The 20,128-nt window shown below is 49.3% G+C and overlaps 1 protein-coding gene across 1 annotated transcript in view; it reads left to right on the top strand.

Annotated features, from left to right (window-relative positions):
- Positions 1 to 20,128, top strand: part of cntrob (centrobin, centrosomal BRCA2 interacting protein) — a 49,533-nt gene that overhangs the window by 17,883 nt on the left and 11,522 nt on the right. The window contains exons 8-14 of the mRNA XM_052044787.1: positions 1,907 to 2,143; positions 5,209 to 5,355; positions 8,000 to 8,133; positions 9,392 to 9,517; positions 12,667 to 12,838; positions 16,668 to 17,325; positions 19,575 to 19,762. Coding sequence (XP_051900747.1) covers positions 1,907 to 2,143; positions 5,209 to 5,355; positions 8,000 to 8,133; positions 9,392 to 9,517; positions 12,667 to 12,838; positions 16,668 to 17,325; positions 19,575 to 19,762 — 1,662 coding nt within the window. The remainder of the gene's footprint in view (positions 1 to 1,906; positions 2,144 to 5,208; positions 5,356 to 7,999; positions 8,134 to 9,391; positions 9,518 to 12,666; positions 12,839 to 16,667; positions 17,326 to 19,574; positions 19,763 to 20,128) is intronic.

Raw genomic sequence — 20,128 nt, 5'->3', positions numbered from 1 at the left:
CACATAATTTAGTCCGGCAGTCCCATTGCGTTAGTGCTTTATGGTGAGCTGTCAAACCAAGGCACTATCTACACCTGCAGTGCCAGCTTGGGTTATATGCTTGGGAGTTTGAAGCACAACTAGAATGTGGGGCCTTTTGTGAGTAAAGGCACTGCTGCCCACTGAATTATGGCTGACAGGAATCATGCCCAATATTCCCTTGCTATTTGTTAGGACACTGAGGCCAAACGTAATGTGTCTGTCACTGAACCAGTTACGATTAACTAATTTGGAAAGGTTGGCCCCAGTCGGTACCGAGTGATGCTTCAAGTGTAATTCTCCGTCCGATTTCCTCACATCTTCCGATGCCCTTGGTGGCCAAAAACCAGCCAGTTGATATACTCAGTGGCTCAGTATCCACACCCCTTTGGGGGAAGATGATGCCAAGATTGGCAATGCCTGGTGTGAAGAATTTCAGTGGCCAATTCCTTCTCCCAAGTCACTGCCTCCTAGAGTGAGACTGTCCAGTCTGGGGAAAATGGCCCCTCATTTTGTCAATCCCTCTCATTTTGTATCTGCCTAGTCCATTGACCATCCCCGCTATGGTGGAAGAGTTAACTTTGAGCAAATGCATGCAGTTCTGGTCACCCTGTTACAGGAAGGATGTGGAGGCTTTGGAGAGGGCTCAGAAGAGGTTCACCAGGATGCAGCCTGGATTAGAGGGTATGAGTATAAGGGGTGGTTGGAAAAACTTGAATTGTTTTCTCTGGAATGTTGGAGGCTGAGGGGAGACCTGATAGAAGTTTATAAAATTATGAGAAGCATAGATAGGGTAAACAGTCAGAATCTTTTCCTCAGGGTACATATGTCACATACTAGGAGGCATGCATATATGTGCGGGGCAAGTTTTTTTTTAAACACAGAGAGTGGTAGGTAGCTGGAACAGGCTGCCAGGGGTGGTGGTGGAAGCAGATATGATAGTGGCATTCATGAGGCTGTTAGATAAGCACATGAATATGCAGGGAATGGAGGGATATGAATCATGTGCAGGCAGAAGGGATTAGTATTGGTTTATTATTGTCACATACTGGGAGACAGTGAAAAACTTAGTTTGCAAGCTATCTATACAGATCATTTCAAAACATAAGTACTTTGAGGTAGTACAAAGGGATAAGCAATAACAATGCAGGATATAGTGTTACAGTTATAGAGAAAGTGCAGTGCAGGCAGACAATAAGGTGCAAGGGCCATGACGAGGTAGATTGTGAGGTCAAGAGTCCATCTTATCGTACCAGGGGACTGTTCAATAGTCTTACAATAGTGGGATAGAGACTGTCCGTGAACCTGGTGGTACGTGCTTTCAGGCTTTTGCATTTCACAGGATGCTGGATATAGTGTTACAGTTAGAGAAAGCGCAGGCAGACAGTAAGGTGCAAGGGTCATGATGAGGTAGATTGTGAGGTCAAGACTTCATCTTACCGTATATGAGGTCCATTCAGGAATTTTATAAGAACAGGGTAGAAGCTGGCCTCAGCCCCTGGGGGTGAGTGCTTTCAAGCTATTGTATCTTCTGTCTGATTGAAGAGGGCAGAAGAGAGAATGACTGGGATGGCAGGGATCCTCGAATACGTTGGCTGCTTTCCCGAGGCAGTAGGAAGTGTAGGCAGTCAGTGGAGGGGAGGCTGGTTTATGTGATGGACTGGGCAATGTCCACAGCTCTCTGCTATTTCTTGTGGTTTTGGGCAGAGCAGTTCCCATATGTTTAATTGGGCATGGTGTTCAGCACAGACCTGGTGGGCCGAAGGGTCTGTTCCTGTGCTGTACTATTCTGTGCTCTATCTTCTAATGCATGACCTGATTTATCTCTGAACTAATGTAGAACGTCACGTGGTCTCTCTGCACCCCCACCCCCCTCCCAATCCCGCAGCAGGATGAGGCCCACAAGCTCTGCGAGACTCTGCAAGCCGAGCAGCAGCACAGCCAGGAGCTGCAGGCTGACCGCGATGAGGCGGAGAGCGGCAGGTTGCAGGAGCAGAAGCGCGCGGAGGCCCTGCAGGCCCAGCTGGCTGAGGATCGGGAGGCCTGGGACCGGCGGGAGAAGCAGCTGGAGCAATGGAGCGCCCGGCGCGAGGAAGAGTTTCAGAAGGAGATCGAGAAGGAGATGGTAAGGATGGGATGGGTTTTCCCATGGACTAGCAGCAACACGTCAAGTGTGTGTTGGCTTATCCTTCAGGCAGCCGAATGTATTTGACCAGCTAATCATTTAGGTTAAAGTATGTGGTAGTATTCAATCTGCCCAGCCCTAGGAAAGCCCGCTTCCAATCTAAAAGTGCAAGGGAGCTTCCTTCTAGGTAGAAAGCAGACTTAAGGTAGGAGAAGATTCACTGAATTAAATCCTAGAATGAAGACTTGGCGAAGCAGCCAGCATAATCAAAGACCCCACCCACCATGGCAATTCTCTCTTCTCTCCTCTCCCATCGGGTAGAAGATACAGGAGCCTCAGGGCACGTACCACCAGACTTAAGGACAGCTTCTACCCCACTGTGATAAGACTATTGAACGGTTCCCTTATACGATGAGATGGACTCTGACCTCACGGACTACCTTGTTGTGACCTTGCACCTTATTGCACTGCACTTTCTCTGTAGCTGTGACACTTTACTCTGTACTGTTATTGTTTTTACCTGTACTACCTCAATGCACTCTGTACTGACTCAATGTAACTGCACTGTGTAATGAATTGACCTGTACAATTGGTATGCAAAACAAGTTTTTCACTGTACCTCGGTACAAGTGACAATAATAAACCAATTCCAATACCAACCTTAGGAAAGCCTGTTTCCAATCTAAAAGTGCAAGGGAGCTTCCTTCTAGGTAGAAAGCAGACTTAAGGTAGGAGAAGATTCACTGAATTAAATCCCAAAGTGAAGACTGGCTTAACAAGCAAAGTTGGAAGAATGAGAAACAAACTGGTGGAGAAATTCAGTGGGTCAGGCAGCATCAGGATGCACAGTGGGTCAGGATGATGCCTGACTCGCAGAGTTCCTCCAGCAGTTTGTTTATTGCTCCAGATTCCGCCATCTGCCGTCTCTTGTGTCTCCGTTCATGCTGCTCGACCCGCTGAGCTCCTCCTGCAGTCTGTTTGCTGCTCCAGGTTCCAGCACCTGCAGTCTCCAAAGTTACGAGAGTTCCAACCTCAGCTGCAGTCAAACAGAATGAGAGGTGGCCTTACTGAGAGGATTCTGAGGGGGCTTGACAGGCTGGATGCTGAGAGGGTGTTTCTCCTGTAGGAGGATCTTGAACTGGGGGACATGGTTTCAGAATGAGGGGTCACCCATTCCGAATGGAGATAAGGAGGAATTTCCTCTCTGTAGTTAATGAACGACGAGTCAGAGTACAAGAAGCAGATAGAGGGAGTGACATGGTGTCATGACAACAACCTTTCCCTCAATGTTAGCAAAATAAAAGAGCTGGTCATTGACTTCAGGAAGGCGGACAGTGCACACGCTCCTGTTTATATCAATGGTGCTGAGGTCGAGATGGTTGAGAGCTTCAAGTTCCTAGGAGTGAACACCACCAACAACCACGTAGACACCATGGCCAGAAATGCTCACCAGTGCCTCTACTTCCTCAGGAGGCTGAAGAAAATTGACATGTCCCCATTGTATCGATGCACCATAGAAAGCATCCTATCCGGATGCTATGGCAACTGCTTTGCCCGTGACCACAAGAAACTGCAGAGGGTTGTGGACACAGCCCAGCACATCACGGAAACCAGCCTCTGCTCCATGGACTCTGTCTACACTTCTCGCTGCCTCGGTAAAGCAGCCAATGTAATCAAAGATCCCATGCACCCAGACATTCTCTCTTCTCCCCCCTCCCACTGGGCAGAAGGTACAAAAGACTGAAAGCACGTACCAGCAGGCTCAAGGACAGCCTCTAACCCGCTGTTATAAGACTACTGAACAGTTCCCTCGTATGATAAGATGGACTCTTGACCCCACAACCTACCTCGTTATGACTTTGCACTTCACTTTCTACTTGCACTGCACTTTCTCTGTAGCTGTTACACTTTATTTTGCATTCTGTCATTGTTTTACCCCGTACTACTTCAATGCACTGTGTAATGAATTGATCTGTATGAACAGTATGCAAGACAGGTTTTTCACTGGACCTTGGTACATGTGGCAATAATATTCCAATTCCAGAGAGCTGTGTAGGTTGGATCTTTGTATATAATAGAGGGGCAATGGATAGACCGGCTCTGTAGGGGAATTGGGGGTTATGGGAATGGGCAGAGAGGTGGAACTCATGCGAGCCATGTTCTCACCAAATGGTGGAGCAGGCGCTAATCCATGTTCTAATATATATGATTAAAACCATCTTGTCCTTCATGGACAGGATGAGGCCAATCAGTTCATCGTGCTTGAAAGAGCTCTCAAATTCAGTCCTTTTCCTCCCCGTGGCCTGGAGAATTTTCTCTGCTTCCCTGATTCTGAGGCAGCATGATCTTCATCACTCCTCACCACCTGCTCTGGTTCTCACTGCCAGCCACCTTAAATCCGCATCCGCTGGTTACCCATCCTCCCGTGACCTGGAATGGTACACCCTAGACTTTGGGGCAAGTCTGACCTTTGCCTGTGTGGTCGGCACAGTGGCGCAGCTGATAGAGCCACTGCCTGGCAAGGCCAGAGACCCCGGTTCGATCCCGACCTCTGGCGTTATGTGTGTGTGGAGTTTGCATGTTCTCCCTGTGACCACATGGGTTTCCCCTGGGTGCTCCAGTTCCCTCCCACATCCCAACGACGTGCGGGGTCAGTGGGTTAATTGGTCGCTGTAAATAGTCCTGAGTGTGCGGGTGAGGGGTAGAATCTGGGGAGAGTTGATGGGAATGTGGGGAGAATAAAATGGGCAACAAACAATCTGCTGGAAAAACTCAGCAGGTCGAGCAGCATCTGTGGGAGGAAAGGAATTGTCGACGTTTTGGTTCAAAATCCAAAACATTGACAATTCTACTCCCCCACAGATGCTGCTCGACCCACTGAGTTCTTCCAGCAGATTGTTTGTTGCTCCAGATTCCAGCGTCTGCAGTCTCTTGTGTCTCCAAAATGAAATGGGACTTATGTAAATGGTGGTTGGTGGTTGGCACGGACTGTCATTTTGGGCCGAAGGACCTGTTTCCCTGCTGTATCTCTCTATGACTCTATTCCTTTTTGACCTTTTGAACAGGCGGCCACACAGCGAGAGGCTCAGCGAGGGCAAGATGCGCAGCAGGTGCTGTCGGCTGTCCAGACCGAGATGCAGCGGCTGGAGAGCGAACTGGACACGGTCAGCCGTGACAGGGAAAACCTGCAGATGGAGCTCAGCCTAGTGAAGGTGAAGTGTGTGCTGCCCCTGTGGCGTGGTGCCTGGTGTGAAATCGAGCTGCACAGGGCTGGAGCACTGGGTCTGTATCGGGCTGAATCAATAACTCCTGTACAACTGGACTCCTTGTACCAGTGAGGGGAGAGAGGCAGCCAGGGTTCCAGTCTGAATGGCCAGCAAGTTCCAATGGAATGTGCACACGGGAAGAATGTGTGGCTGTGTCTCTCTCCACTGGCAAGAAAATGTAGAGGGCCTTTTTTTTAAACACTAAAACTGTATCTTCAACCACCTCTATTTAAGCTGCCTTCAGCGCATTGAGCACGAGGGTTGGGATGTCATGTTACAGCCGTACAGGACCTTGGTGAGACCGTACTTGTGTGCAGTTCTGGTTGCACAATGATAGGAAGAAAAGATTCATGAGGAAGTTACCGGGATTGGAGGGCTTGAGTTACAAGGAGAGACTGGATAGGCTGGGGCTTTTTTTCCCTGGGACATAGGAGGCTGAGGGGTGACCTTATAGAGGTTTATAAAATCATGAGGGGTGTAGATAAGGTGAATAGTCACGGTCTTTTTCCCAGCGTAGGGGAGTCCAAAACCAGGGGGCTTAAATTTCAGATGAGGGGGAGAAATTCAATGGGGCAACCTTTTCCACACAGAGGATGGTGGGTGTATGGAACGAGCTGTCAGACGAAGTGGCAGAGGCAGGTACAATTACAACATTTAAAGGACATTTGGACAGGTACATGGATAGGAAAGGTATAGAGGGATATGGGCCAATCTCAGCAAGTGGGACTAGCTCAGGTAGACAACTGGGTCGGCATAGATGAATTGGGCTGAAGGGTCTATTTCTGTGCTATGTAGCTCCATGACTCTAAGATCCATAGAAAACGGAGCTGTGACCACAGACTGCACAACCCCCTCGACTATTCACTAAGATCACCCCACCCTCGAGATACCATTCTCCAGCCCAGTCCCTGTATCCCTGACATCCAGAAATCTTTTGATCTTGGCTTTGAATGTCCTCCGTGGCAGCTCACCATGGATACAGAATTCCAAAGATCCACAACGCTCCAGAAATTGCTGTGGTGTCAGTCTAAAATGGGTGATTCCTTTTCCTGAGAGACTGCACTGAGAGTCAATATCTCCTCGATGTCTGACCCCTCTCAGAACCTTGTGTGTCTCAATGAGATCATCTCTGATTAAAATACAAACAAGGAGCAGGGGTAGGCCGCTCGGTCCCTTGAATCTGCTCATCCACGCAATTAGATTGTGGCAGATCTGATTGTAACCTCCATTCTGCTCTCCTGGCTTCCCCTGGTAACCTTTCACCTCCCCCTGTTTATCAAGACTCTGTTGTCTACCTTTAAGATATTAAACAACTTTGCTTCCACTGCCCTTTGAGGAAGTATTCAAAAGACTCACAATGCTCTGAGAGTCATAGAGCAATACAGTACAGATACAGGCCCTTCAGCCCAACGAGTCCATGCCGACCATGTTGTCCATCCAGCTAGTCCCAATTTCCTGTGTTTGGCCCATATCCCTCCAAGCCCCGCCCATCCATGTACCTATCCAAGTGCTTCTTAAATGACGCTATTGTACCTGCTTCAACACTTCCTCTGGCGGCTCATTCCATACGTTCACCACCTTCCGTGTGGAAAAAGTTGCCCCTCAGAGAAGGATTCACCTTATCTCTTTCTTAAGTGGGTGACCCCTTATTTTTAAACAGTGACTCCTCCAAGAGGAAACATCTTATCCTCACCTACCTCGTCAAGAACCCTCACGGTCTTATATGGTTCAATCATCTGCCAAACCCCACTGGATACAAGCCTATCCTCTCCACCCTTTCCTCAATAGACAACCCAATCCATTCCAAGAGTTATGTCCATTCTTTTAAACCCTGGTGTATGTAAAGTGAGCTTCGTAATTGTCCATCATGGGACCATCCCCACATCCAGAAATCAATCCAGTGCATTGTCAACATGCTGACACCAAGGCAAGTATGTCATTTCTCAAAACAATAGGCTTTGCCACTGTCTCTCTCTCATCCCCATCCCCAACGTACTGAAAGCGACCAGTTCTTGTTAGCTGGACCTTGATGAGGTTCCATCTTAAGAGGGAGAGGGATGAGGCCACTTTGCAAGTTGACTACTTAAAATGCCAGGAGGCTTGCTCCCCAGTGGTTAGAGAGCCTAGAACTAAGGGGCAGGGTCTGAGGATGAGGGCTTGGCCACTCAGGATTGAGATGAGGAGACAAGACAAGATTTCTTTATTAGTCACATGTACATCGAAACACAGTGAAATGCATCTTCTGCGTCGAGTGTTCTGGGGCAGCCCTCGAGTGTCGCCACTCTTCCGCCACCAACAAAGCATGCCCACAACTTCCTAACCCATACGTCTTTGGAATGTGGGAGGAAACCCACGCAGTCATGGGGAGAGTTGTGAATCTTTGCAACCCTCTGCTCCAGAGGGTTGTGGATGTAGAGTTGTTGGGAATATTCAAGGCCAAGTTCAATCAATTTATGGGCCAGCAGAGGATCTGGCCCAAAAGTGGACTCAAGGCACAGGGTCACCCATGATCTTGTTGCAAGGTGGGGCAGGCTCCAGGCGGTCCATTCCTCCTGTCTGTTACGTTAAGTAATGAACTGTCCCTCCACAGGCGCGCTTTGATTCACAAAGGGTCAAGAGTGAGACTGAGTTCAAGGTGGCCCTGGAGCAGCAGGTGACTGAGCGACTGACGACCGTACATGAAGACAGCAGCCGTCAGATGGCTGCCATCCGGGAACAGCACAGGTACAATGAGTGAGGTGCTGGGGGTTATCCGTTAACCACCTAGTTTAAGAATTGCCTCGGTTCACACACTGGAGTCTGTATGGTGGGTTCGAGCCCTGTTCCAGATACTTCACAAAACTGCAGGCAGGGTTGTACCAGGAGAAGAGCCCTGACCTTCCCTGCTTGCTGGGCAATGAGTGAACTCTGCTGCCCCCACTCACTGACTGTTGTTCACTGGGCAATGAGTGATTAGAGTTGTACAGCTCAGAAATGTGTCCATGCCAACCTTTTTGCCCATCACATCCACATTAGGACCGTATCCTTCTATGCCTCGCCTATTTACACATCTGTTCAAGTGCCTCTTAAATGTAGTGACCGTATCCGATTCCACCTCCTCCTCTGGCAGCATGTTCCAGATATCAACTACTCTGTAAAAAGGAAAACATCCCCTCCTTCCTCTCAACTTAAACCTATGCCCTATTGTTTTTGATACCCCTACCATGGGAAAAAGATTTTGACTACCCTGTCTCTGCCTTTCATAATCCCGTATACTTCTATCAGGTCACCTCTTGGCCGCCTTTGCTCCAGGGAAAACAAGCTCAGCCTATCCAATCTCTCCCCATAACTAAAGTCCAATAATCCAGGCAACATCCTGGTGAATCTGCTCTGCACTCTCTCAAGTGCAATCACGTCCTTCCTGTAGTGTGGTGACCAGAACCACACACAATACTCCAGTTGTGACCTAAAGAGTGTTTCGTAAAGTTGCAACATTACGTCCTAACTTTTATATTCTCTACCCTGAATGCCATATGCCACCTTCACCACCCTATCGACCTGTAAAGATTTTTCATTCAGACACTGCTGTGAATCTGGAACTTGGTGCCCGAGGGGTGGGAGAAGCAAAAACTTTTAAATATTACTTGAATATGTGCTTGAAGAGCCTGTAGGGCTATGGACATGGCTGGAAGATGGGATTAGGCTAGAACATTACAGCACAGTACAGGCCTTTTGGCCCACAATGTTGTGCCGACATTTTATCCTGCTCTAAGATCTATCTAACCCTTCCCTCCCACATAGCCCCCATTTCTCTAGGTCACTCATTTCCACTGGACATGACAGGCTGAATCTTTTCCTTGTGTGTTATAAATTTTCTGTGAACCCTGACCTTCCCCACTCACTGGATAACAACATAGCAGAGACTGCTCATTATTAAAAGATTAACTGCTGCCAAACCACTCCAGCTGCCACAGACTATTGTAGTTTATTATCTCCTATGTAGGAAGCAGATCATGGAACTGACAACACAGCACGAACACGAGATGGGCAAGCAGCTGGCTGAGTTCAAACTGGAACTGCAGGAGCGCGAGAAGAAGCATCGGCACGTGATAGAGGGATATGAACTGAGGTAGGGGAGGTTTCACTCCTGGCTTCTGCTTCCAGGCACTCTCTATCACAGGGGGAGTTTGTTTTATTTGTTCATGGATGCTGGCATCGGTGGGCAGCATTTACTGCCCATCTGTCATTGCCTGCAACATCATTTCAGGGGGCCCTTTTGGGGCTGGATTTGCATCTGAGCCCAGGCTTGGGTAAGGGTCGTGGTTTCCTTCCCTGCAGTGCATCAGTTTATATGGTCACCGTAACTGATACGCAACTCAGACCTTAAGAATTAGGCCATTCAGCCCAGAGTCTGCTCTGCCATTCAATCATGGCTGATTTATTTTTCCCTCCCAACCCCACTCTCCTGCCTTCTCCCCATAACCTTTCACCCTTACTAATCAAGAACCTATCAACCTCCGCTTTAAATAAACCCAATGACTTGGCCTCCACAGCAGTCTGTGGCAATGAATTCCACAGATTCACCACCTCCGGCTGAAGAAATTCCACCTCATCTCAGGTCTAAAGGGATGCCCTTCTATTCTGATGCTGTGCCCCCTGGTCCTAGACTCTCCCACAACATCCACCAACTCTCCTTTGTCTATCTTGCCTGTGCCTTCCTCAAAGAATTCCAGCAGATTTGTCAGGCAAGATCTTCCCTTAAGGTAATCATGCTGACTTTGGCCTATTTTATCATGTGGTTCCAAGTACCCTGAAACCTCATTGTTAATAATTGACTCTTAACGTCTTATCAACAACTGAAGTCAGGCTAACCGGCCTATAATTTCTTGTCTTTTCCCTCCCTCCCTCTTAGAGTGGAGTGACATTTGTGATTTTCCAGTCCCCTGGAACCATTCCTGACTCTAGTGATTCTTGAAAGACCACTACTAATTCCTCCACAATCTCTTTGGCTACCCTCCTTCAGAACCCTGGGATGAAGTCCATCTGTTCCAGGTGACTTACCTACTTTCAGACCTTTCAAGCTGCCCAAGCGCCTTCTTAGCAACTACACCCTTAGTAATGACAGTACTAACGACTACACTCACTACTGCACCTTGACTCTCGAATTTCTGGCATGTTGCTGGTGTCTTCCACAGTGAAGACTGATGCAAAATACTTATTCAGTTCATCTGCCATTTCTTTGTTCTCCATTACTACTTCTCCAGCGCCATTTTACCAGTGGTCTGGTGTGCAAGCTTGTCTCTCTTTTACTCTTTATATATCTGAAAAAACTTCTGATATTCTCTCTTATATTACTGGCTAGCTTATCTTCATATTTCATCTTTTCTCCCCTTGTTGCTTTTTAAGTCGCCTTCTGTTGGTTAAAAGCTTCCCAATCCTTTAGCTTCCCACTAATTTTTGCAATATTGTGTGCCCTCTCTTTTGCTTTTATGCTGTCTCTGACTTCCCTTGTCAGCCACGGTTGCCTCATCCTCCCTTTAGAATGCTGCTGCTTCTTTGGGATGAACTGATCCTGCGTCTTCTGAATTACTCCCAGAAACTCCTGCCATTGCTGCTCTACCGTCATCCCTGCTAAGGGCCCCTTCCAATCAACTTTGGCCAGCTCCTCTCTCATGCCTCTGTAGTTACCTTCACTCAACTGTAATACCGACATATCCGATTTTAGCTTCTCCCTCTCAAATTGCAGGGTGAATTCTATCATATTATGATCACTGCCTCCTAAGGGTTCTTTTACCTTAAGCTCCCTAATCAAATCTGGTTCTTTGCACAACACCAAATCCAGAATTGCCTTTTCCCCAGTGGGCTCGACCACAAGCTGCTCTAAAAAGCCATCTGATAGGCATTCTACAAATTCCTTCTCCTGGGATCCAGTGCCAACCTGATTTTCCCAATCTACCTGCATATTGAAATCCTCCATGATCACCGTAACATTGCCCTTTTTACATGCCTTTTCTACCGCCTGTTGGAACCCCACATTCCGGCTACCATTTGGAGGCCTGTATATAGCTCTCATCAGGGTCTTTTTACCCTTGCAGTTCCTTAACTCTACCCACAAGCATTCTACATCTTCTATGTCACTTCTTGCTAAGGATTTGATTTCATTTTGTACCAACAGAGCCACCCCACCCCCTCTGCCCACATGCCTGTCTTTTCGATAGGAAGTGTATCCTTGGATGTTGAACTCCCAGCTGTGATCTTCTTTCAACCATGACTCTGTGATGCCCACAACGTTGTACCTGCCAATTTCTAACTGCACTATAAGCTCATCTACCTTGTTTTGTATACTGCTTGTATTCAACTATAACACTTCAGACCTGTATTCACCACCCCTCTTAAATTTGTCTCCATGTTGCCTGAAGTTAAAACCTTATCCCTTTCTAAACTCTTGTCTTATTCTTTATTCTGGAGACTTCAGTAACCTTTCCTGCACTCTCCTTCCCTTTTACTTTATCCATACTTTTCCGGTCTGTTGAACCCCCCCACTATTTAGTTTACAGCCCTAGTTAATTAAATTGGAGCTTGATTTAATTACTCCAGTTTAAATTCCTGGGTTGCATGGTTGGATTTGAACTCCCACCTCTGTCATCGGTCCAAACCTCAGGATTTAGTCCAGGAATTTAACTACTGTGGTACTGTACCGCTGGGGATTTTACTGTTGTCTGTGGGTTTGTGCCGTGCACAATGTTGTTGCAACATTGTCTTCGTAACAGAACGAGTGCTTCATTGGGAAATCCTGAGGTGGTGAAAGGTTCTGCATAAAATCCTTCGCGCTCCCTCTCTCTCGCTCTTTCCCTCATAAGCGCTCCCTTGCCCACACTCCCTCTCACGTGTTCTCTCTCGCTTTCTCGCTCTCCCTCTCTCTCGCTCTCTCTCTCTCTCTCTCTCTCCGCTCTCTCTCTCTCTCTCTCTCGCTCTCTCTCTCTCTCTCGCTCTCTCTCTCTCTCTCGCTCTCTCTCTCGCTCTCTCGCTCTCTCTCTCTCGCTCTCTCTCTCTCGCTCTCTCTCTCTCGCTCTCTCTCTCTCGCTCTCTCTCTCTCGCTCTCTCTCTCTCGCTCTCTCTCTCTCGCTCTCTCTCTCGCGCTCTCTCTCTCGCGCTCTCTCTCTCGCGCTCTCTCTCTCGCGCTCTCTCTCTCGCTCGCTCGCTCTCTCGCTCGCTCGCTCTCTCGCTCGCTCTCTCATTCTCTCTCTCTCTCTTTCTCTCGCTGCCCCCTACCCACAGGTTGGCGAAGGGGCAAGAGGAGACTGGGAGGCTGCTGGCAGTGAAGAGGAAGCTGGAGGTGCAGCGAAGCGAGATGGTGTCCAAGCTGCAGACCATGATGCAGTCCCACTGGAACGAGGCGCTGAAGGTGCTGATGTCCGAAAACACCCCACATGGCCCCCAGCAACTGCAGGTAGGTGACTGGGGGTGGGGGAGGGAGGCGAGAGCTTCCAGCTTGTCCGCAGTGTATGACGTCGCAACGGTTATCACAGTCTTCCTGGGCCGCGGTATCATGAGGCATTCAGGGCACGGACTCAAGCTGGTGTGGGGGTCCTCGTGTAGAGGCTGCTGGGGGGGGCCTGGAAGGTGGATCAGAAACCCTGACCCTGTATATAAAGTGCATGACAATCACTTGGGTGTGCTATAACCCACTGGGCCACAGAGCAACAGTGGTCAGGCTGGGTAACCCAAATATGGAGCAGTTAGAAATAAATCCAGTGAGGAATTTGGGAGAGACCTCCTCACCCAGAGAGCTTCGAGGATGTGAAGCTGGTCCCTACGAGTGATTGAGAAGAGGAACTGAGGTGGATCGATCGCAAACACAGAACAGTACAGCACAAGAACAGGCCCTTTGGCCCATGAGGTCTGTGCCAAACACGGTGCCAAATTAAACTAGGTTCCTTCTGCCTGCACATGATCTATATCCCTCCATTCTCTGCATATTCATGTGTCTGTCTAACAGCCTCTTAATCGTCTTATCTGCCTCCACCACCACCCCTGGCAGCCCGTTCGAGACACCTACCACTCTCTGAGGGGGAAGAAAAAACATGCCCTGTGCATTTCCTTCTCTTCCTCTGACCTTAAATCCTCTAATATTTGACATTTCTACCTTGGAGAGAAAGATACTGAGTCTACTCTATCTATTCCTGTCATAATTTTATAAACTTCTTTCATGTCTCCCCTCAGCCTTTGACACTCCAGATAAAACAAAGTCTGTCCAACCTTGTACTCCATGCCCTCTAATCCAGGCAGCATCCTGGTGAACCTCTTCTGCACCCTCTCCAAAGCCTCCACATCCTTCATGTAATAGGGCGACCAGAACGACACACAGTACTCCAAGTGTGGTGGTCTGACCAAAGCTTTATACAGCTGTAACGTGACTCTCTGATTCTTGTACTCAATGCCCCAACCAATGGAGACAAGAATGCTGTACACCTTCTCTGCCAAGAGGAAGCCAGATAACGTGAGGGGGTATGGAGAGATGGAGAGTGATGGAAGCCCATATGAAGAGAGGTATTGGCATGGATCAGACATGTGGGCCGGCCTCTGTATAATGCTGTAAGGAAGTCTAGGTGTGAACCCTGGTCATTCTGTGCTAACTGTTGATCACTGCTCTGCCTTGATTGGACTTGGTTCAGAGTCAGGACTCTTGCAACTTTTAATTTCATTGACAATTATTGAAACCATTGATATAATTAATTTGAATCATTCCCACATCATTAGATCTCGATGGTGATTATGTTACCAAACTGGCCTGGGGCTCTGGATTGCCAAAGGTCCCCTACAGCTGGGGGTTTAAGTTCAGTCAAAGATAACGGTGAACCTACCCATGCGGTCTCCAGAAAAGGAAATCTGACACCCTTACCCAGTTTGGCTTGAGGGCCATTAATGAGGTTAACTCTTAACATCCCTCTTAAATGGCCTGTTGAGATACCATTGATCACTCATTACCACCACATTGAGTGATCGAGGGTTGGTATAAACCTTGACAGCCCACATGTTTCTCGGACTGAAGGCTGGTGACTAGTGGTGTGCCACAGGGATTGGTTCTGGGACCTTTGTTGTTCATTATTGATACCAACGATTTAGATGAGAATGTACAAGGCATGGTCAGTAAGTTTGCAGATGATGCTAAAATAGGTGAAAAACACTATGATGCTGGAGGAACTTCTTTACTAACCGTGGCTTCCCCCTACTGTGGTCGAGAGAGCTTGCACCTGTATTTCTGCCATTTCCCACACCTCTGCTCTCACCCCCACCCCTCCCAGACCCAACAGGGATAGGGCCCCCCTTGTCCTCACATTTCATCCTACCAGCCTACGTATCCAACACATCATTCTCTGCCACTTCTGCCACCTCCAATGGGACCCCACCACCAAATATATCTTCCCCTCCCCATCCCTTTCTGCCTTTCACAGGGACCGCTTTCTCCGCGACTCCCTAGTTCGTTCATCCCTCCCCCCCACCCATCCCGCTCCCACCCCAGGAACATTCCACTGCCCCTCGCCATAGGTGCAATACCTGCCCCGACACCACCTCCATCCAGGGACCCAAACAGTCCTTTCAGCTGAGACAGAGATTCACCTGCACCTCCCATAATATCACCGCATTCAGTGCTCCAATGTGGCCTGCTCCACACTGGCAAGACCAAGCGCAGAGCAGGTGACCGTTTCGCAGAACACCTGCGCTCCGTCCGTAACCGCGATCTGCATCTCCCTGTTGCTGGTCACTTCAACTCCCCTTCCCACTCCATCACTGATATGTCAGTCCTTGGCCTCCTCCACTGCTGGGAGAATTTCAAGCACAAAGTGGAGGAACAGCACCTCTTTCTGTTTTGGAACCTTGCAGCCTAACAGCAGAAACATCGAATTCTCCCACTTTAAGTATCCCCCCACCCACCACCAACCATGCCTCTTCTTTTCTTCCCTTTCCTAGCTCCTCTCCTTTTCCTACCCCCTTTTTTCCTCCTTACCTTTGACCCATCCCCCGGTGGATCTGCTCTCCCCTCGTCCCCCGCACCTGCCCATCACTATCTCTTACCTGCATCTACCTATCACCACCCTGTGCCCACCCTGCCTCCCCTCTTTTGTCCACCTATCACTGCTCTGCTTTTCCCTCCTATATATTGTGCTCCCCTTGCCCTATCTTCAGTTCTAAAGAAGGGTCCTGACCCAAAACGTTGACTGCCTGCTTTTCTCCACGGATGCTGACTGGCCTGCTGAGTTCTTCCAGCATCATTTGTTTTTCATCTAAATTCCAGGATCTGCAGTCCTTTGTTTCTCTGCTAAAATAGATGGTATGGTAGACAGTGAAAAAGGTGATCAAAATTTACAGGGGTTTCTTGATCAGCTGGGTAAGTGGGCTGAGGATTGGCAAATGGCTTTCAGTTCAGATAAGTGTGAGGTGTTGTGTTTTGGAAAGTCAAACCAGGGTAGAACTTCCACAGTGAACGGCAGGGCCCTGGGGAGTGTTGTGGAACAGAGAGACCTAGGAGTACATGGTTCACTGAAAGTGGTGTCACAGGCAGACGGTGGTGAAAATGGCATTTGGCACGCTGGCCTTCATTGGTCCGGACATTGAGTTAGGAAGTTATGTTGCAGTTGTACAAGACATTAGTGAGGCTGTGTACAGTTTTGTGTTACCCTGTTGTAGAGAAGATTCATTAAGCTGGAAACCGTGCAGAGAAAGTTTACAGAAGTGTTGCCAGGACTCGAGGGACTGAATTACAGGGACCAGTTGGGCAGGCTAGGACTTTAGTCCTTGGAATCTAGGAGACTGAGGACTGACGTTATAGAGATGAAAAAAATCATGAGGGGCACAGACAGGGTGAATGCAAGCAGTCTTTCCCAGGGAAAGGGAACCAAAAACTAGAGGGCATAGATTGAAGGTGAGAGGGGAAAGATTTAAAAGGGCCCTGAGGGGCAACTTCTTCACGCACGCGGTGGTGAGTATATGGAACGAGCTGCCAGAGGAAGTGGTTGAGGCAGGTGCGATAACAACATTCAAAGACATGTGGATAGGAAAGGTTTAGAGGGATTTGGGCCAAATGTAGGCATTTGGGCCAAATGTAGGCAAATGGGATGAGCTTGGGTGGGCATGGATGAGTTGGGCTGAATGGCCTGTTTCCGTGCTGTATGACTCTGTGATGCGTAGGGATGTAATAAAAGAATGGTTATTTCTACCCCATGTGCCTTGTGTGCTGATCTCGGTCCTGTTCTAGCAGCACTGTTTCTCTCCTGCAGCAACCCGCTCTTCATTGTGACCAAGTCCCTGTCTACCAAGAACTGAACAGGAGCTTGTCTGCCTCGGGAGCTCCATACGGCGGAGTGCGCGCGGATGGCGATCTCTCATCCTGCCCCGTCCCTCCCGCCTTGGAGACCGACCGGCTGAAGCTCTCCTCGTCTGGCCAAGGCCCCGCGGACTCGTTCGCGACGCATCGATCAGAGCAGCTGTTCCGGGACGTGCAGGGGATCGACCCCCGTGCCCGGGGACTGATTCCAGACCACAGAGCCTCCGGGGAAAGGATCGAGGACGGAGAGCTGCCTGAGACTCAGGACGCTCGCAACCCCAACGCCTGCTTCCCTCGGGCCATTCCCTTGCAGCCCATAGTGCAGCTAGTTCCAACGGCAACCGTGGATCAAGCAGTCAACCCGCCCAGCAGGCACGCCTCCGTGGATTGGAACCATGGCGCAGTGATGGAGCCCCGCCTCAAGGGTGACGACTGCGTCAGTGGCAGTGAACGCCTGCCTGTGACAGCGAGCTCACAAGACCAGCGGCCGATGCTCCCACTGCTGCCCAACCCTCACTGCTTGGAAGATCTCAGCCATTTCCTCAACTACAGCTTCCTCAGCCACGCCAGCTTCCAGCCTCTCGAGCCACAGATGGATGAGACAATTCGAGGTAAAGCCCCCGTGCGCTCGGCCCCCCCACCCATGCTGCTGCTCCTCCCCTGCCAAACCGTGAGTTCACATCCCACAATGGGGAGCTAATGGTAGTGTAGCGGCCAGCGTAACGCTATTACAGCGCCAGCGACCCGTGTTCAATTCCTGCCGCTTTCTGTAAGGAGTTTGTACATTCTTCCCGTGTCTGCGTGGGTTTCCTCTGGGTGTTCTGGTTTCCTCCCACATTCCAAAGACATACGGGTTAGGAAGTTGTGGGTGTGCTATGTTGGCGCCGGAAGCGTGGCAACACTTGCGAGCTGCCCACAGAACACTTGATGCAAAAGATACATTTCACTGTGTGTTTCGATGTACGTGACTAATAAAGAAACCTTAATCTTAATCCAAGTGGATGCTCCCTGGTGCCACTGCTGGGGGACTGTTGCCCTGTTGGAGCTGGGCCTGTCACTGACGTTCACTCACCCCCACCACCCCCGGATATCTTGTCCCTCAACCAACCTGTTCAAAGCCTAAATTTGTCAAATCATATTGTGTGCAGTTCTGGTCGCCCCATTACAGGAAGGATGTGGAGGCTTTGGAGAGGGTACAGAAGAGGTTCACCAGGATGCTGCCTGGATTAGAGAGTGTGAGCTATAAGGAGAGGCTGGACAAACTTGGGTTGTTTTCTCTGGCGTGTCGGAGGCTGAGGGGAGACCTGATAGAAGTTTATAAAATTATGAGAGGCACAGATAGAGTAGACAGTCAGAGTCTTTTTCCCAGGGTAGAAATGTCAAGTACTAGAGGGCATGCATTTGAGGTGAGAGGGGGGAAGTGTGAAGGAGATATGTGGGGCAATTTATGACATAGGGTGGTGGGTGCCTGGAATGGGCTGCCAGGGGTGGTGATGGAAGCAGATACGACAGTGGTTGTTAGATGCACATGAATATGCAGGAAATGGAGGGATATGGATCACATGCAGACAGAAGGGATTTAATTTAATTTGGCATCATGTTCGGCACAGACATGGTGGGCTGAAGGGCCTGTTCCTGTGCTGTTCTATGGAACATTAGCATCACAGAATGAGGCCATTCGGCCCATCATATCCTTGGTGGTTGAGAAAAGAGCTACTTTGTCCAATCCCAATGCTGGGTCCTTAGCCCTGCTGGTTACGGCTCTTCCAGTACATGTGCAAGCACTGTTTAACTGTGCTGAGTGTTTTCTACACCACCAGCACCCTCTTGGTGGAAAACGTTTCTCCTCTCTGCTCTAATCCTCCTCCCTGGGTCACGAACGCCCAACTCATGCACAGCCCGTACACGCGAGTGAAAGTTTGGGAGACGGGCGGGATGGATCCGGCGGCTGCTGCGGGGCTCCAGGCATCTTCTGCCGCCTGGGAACTCGGATCGCAGCCACATTTCCCACTTGCAAACTGTCTGGGTTACGAACAGTTCACAGGAGCGGATCCCTGCCTTACCCGGGGAGGACCCTGTAGTTTAATTCTGGGGCACCGGGTTTTGTGTTGTTGTGTTTGTGGGAGCTTGCTGTGTACAAATCAACTCTGGTCTTCCCTCCCTTGCGTCAATGATTAAACTTCAAATTCTACTCGTGATTCACTCATTCTCATTTTGGTTGTCCTTTCATCAGTGTGGTGCTCTGAGCCCTCAGACATGTTTCAATGAACAACCCTTCAGCTTGCAGTGTCTCTTTAGGTACAGTTATAACATTGAACCCCCTACTTAAATAATGAGATTGATAACCTGTTGCAGGGCTCCCCGGATGCAGGGATCCGACCCGAAACATTAACAGTTCCTTCGCACCCCCTCACAGATGCTGCTCGACCCGCTGAGTTGCTCCAGGTTCCAGAATCTGCCGTCTCTTGTGTCTGTTAATCTGCAGGTGCAAGTGAGGGCCTATTAATGACCTTCCATGAGATATCTTAATGCCAAGACAGAATCACAGGTTCAGTTTAACATCCGGTGTGAGAAGTGTGGACAATATCAATCAGTAGGGAGACCTATTTCTCTCATTTTCTCTCTTAATTCATGGTTTTTCTGTTTCATCCTTTTTCTCCCTTGCACTCCTCTCACACGTCTGTGCTCTCCCTGGCTCACGCATGTCCGAGTTCTCCATTACAGGCATGCGTCCTGAATCTGGAAGTTGTGGCTTTGTGTTCCACGGTCTTCTTAAAAAAACCGGTGGTTGTTAGCGCCAGTGCCGGGGATTCCCTGATGCAGCTGAGAGAGCTCACTGCTCCCCATGTTCTCCTTGCAGCTACTGGCCCCCACCCGGAGGAGTTGGCCGAGCACCCGTTCACTGACACCGAGGCTGGCGCACGGACTCAGTACCAGCGGCTGAGCGAGGGTGGGACAGCTCCAGACAGCAGCTTTGACTCGTCGGGGGGGCAGTCCTCGCAGGACCAGAGCTCGCGGAGCAGTGAGCTGCAGTACTACATACAGATGGTAGGTGGACTCTCCACGTACAGCCATGCAAGGCCATTTGGCCCATCGAGTCTGCTCCGCCATTAGATCATAGCTGATTTATTTTTTCCTCTTAATCCCATTCTCCTGCCTTCTCCCCATGACCTTTGACACCCTTACCAATCAAGAACCTGCTTTAAGTACACCCAATGACTTGACCTCCCCTCTGTGGCAACAAATTCCACAGATTCACCGCCCTCTGGCTGAAGAAATTCCTCCTTATCTCTGTTCTAAAGGGACGTCCTTCTATTCTGAGGCTGTGCCCTCTGGTCCTGGACTCTCCTACTACTGGAAACATATTCTCCACGTCCACTCTATCCAGGCCTTTCGATATTCAGTAGGTTTCAA

Source organism: Pristis pectinata, chromosome 37 (genome assembly GCF_009764475.1).
Source record: "Pristis pectinata isolate sPriPec2 chromosome 37, sPriPec2.1.pri, whole genome shotgun sequence".
Lineage (NCBI taxonomy): Eukaryota > Metazoa > Chordata > Chondrichthyes > Rhinopristiformes > Pristidae > Pristis > Pristis pectinata.
Note: the sequence above shows the minus strand (reverse complement) of the source record. Positions and strands in the feature narration are given on the sequence as shown.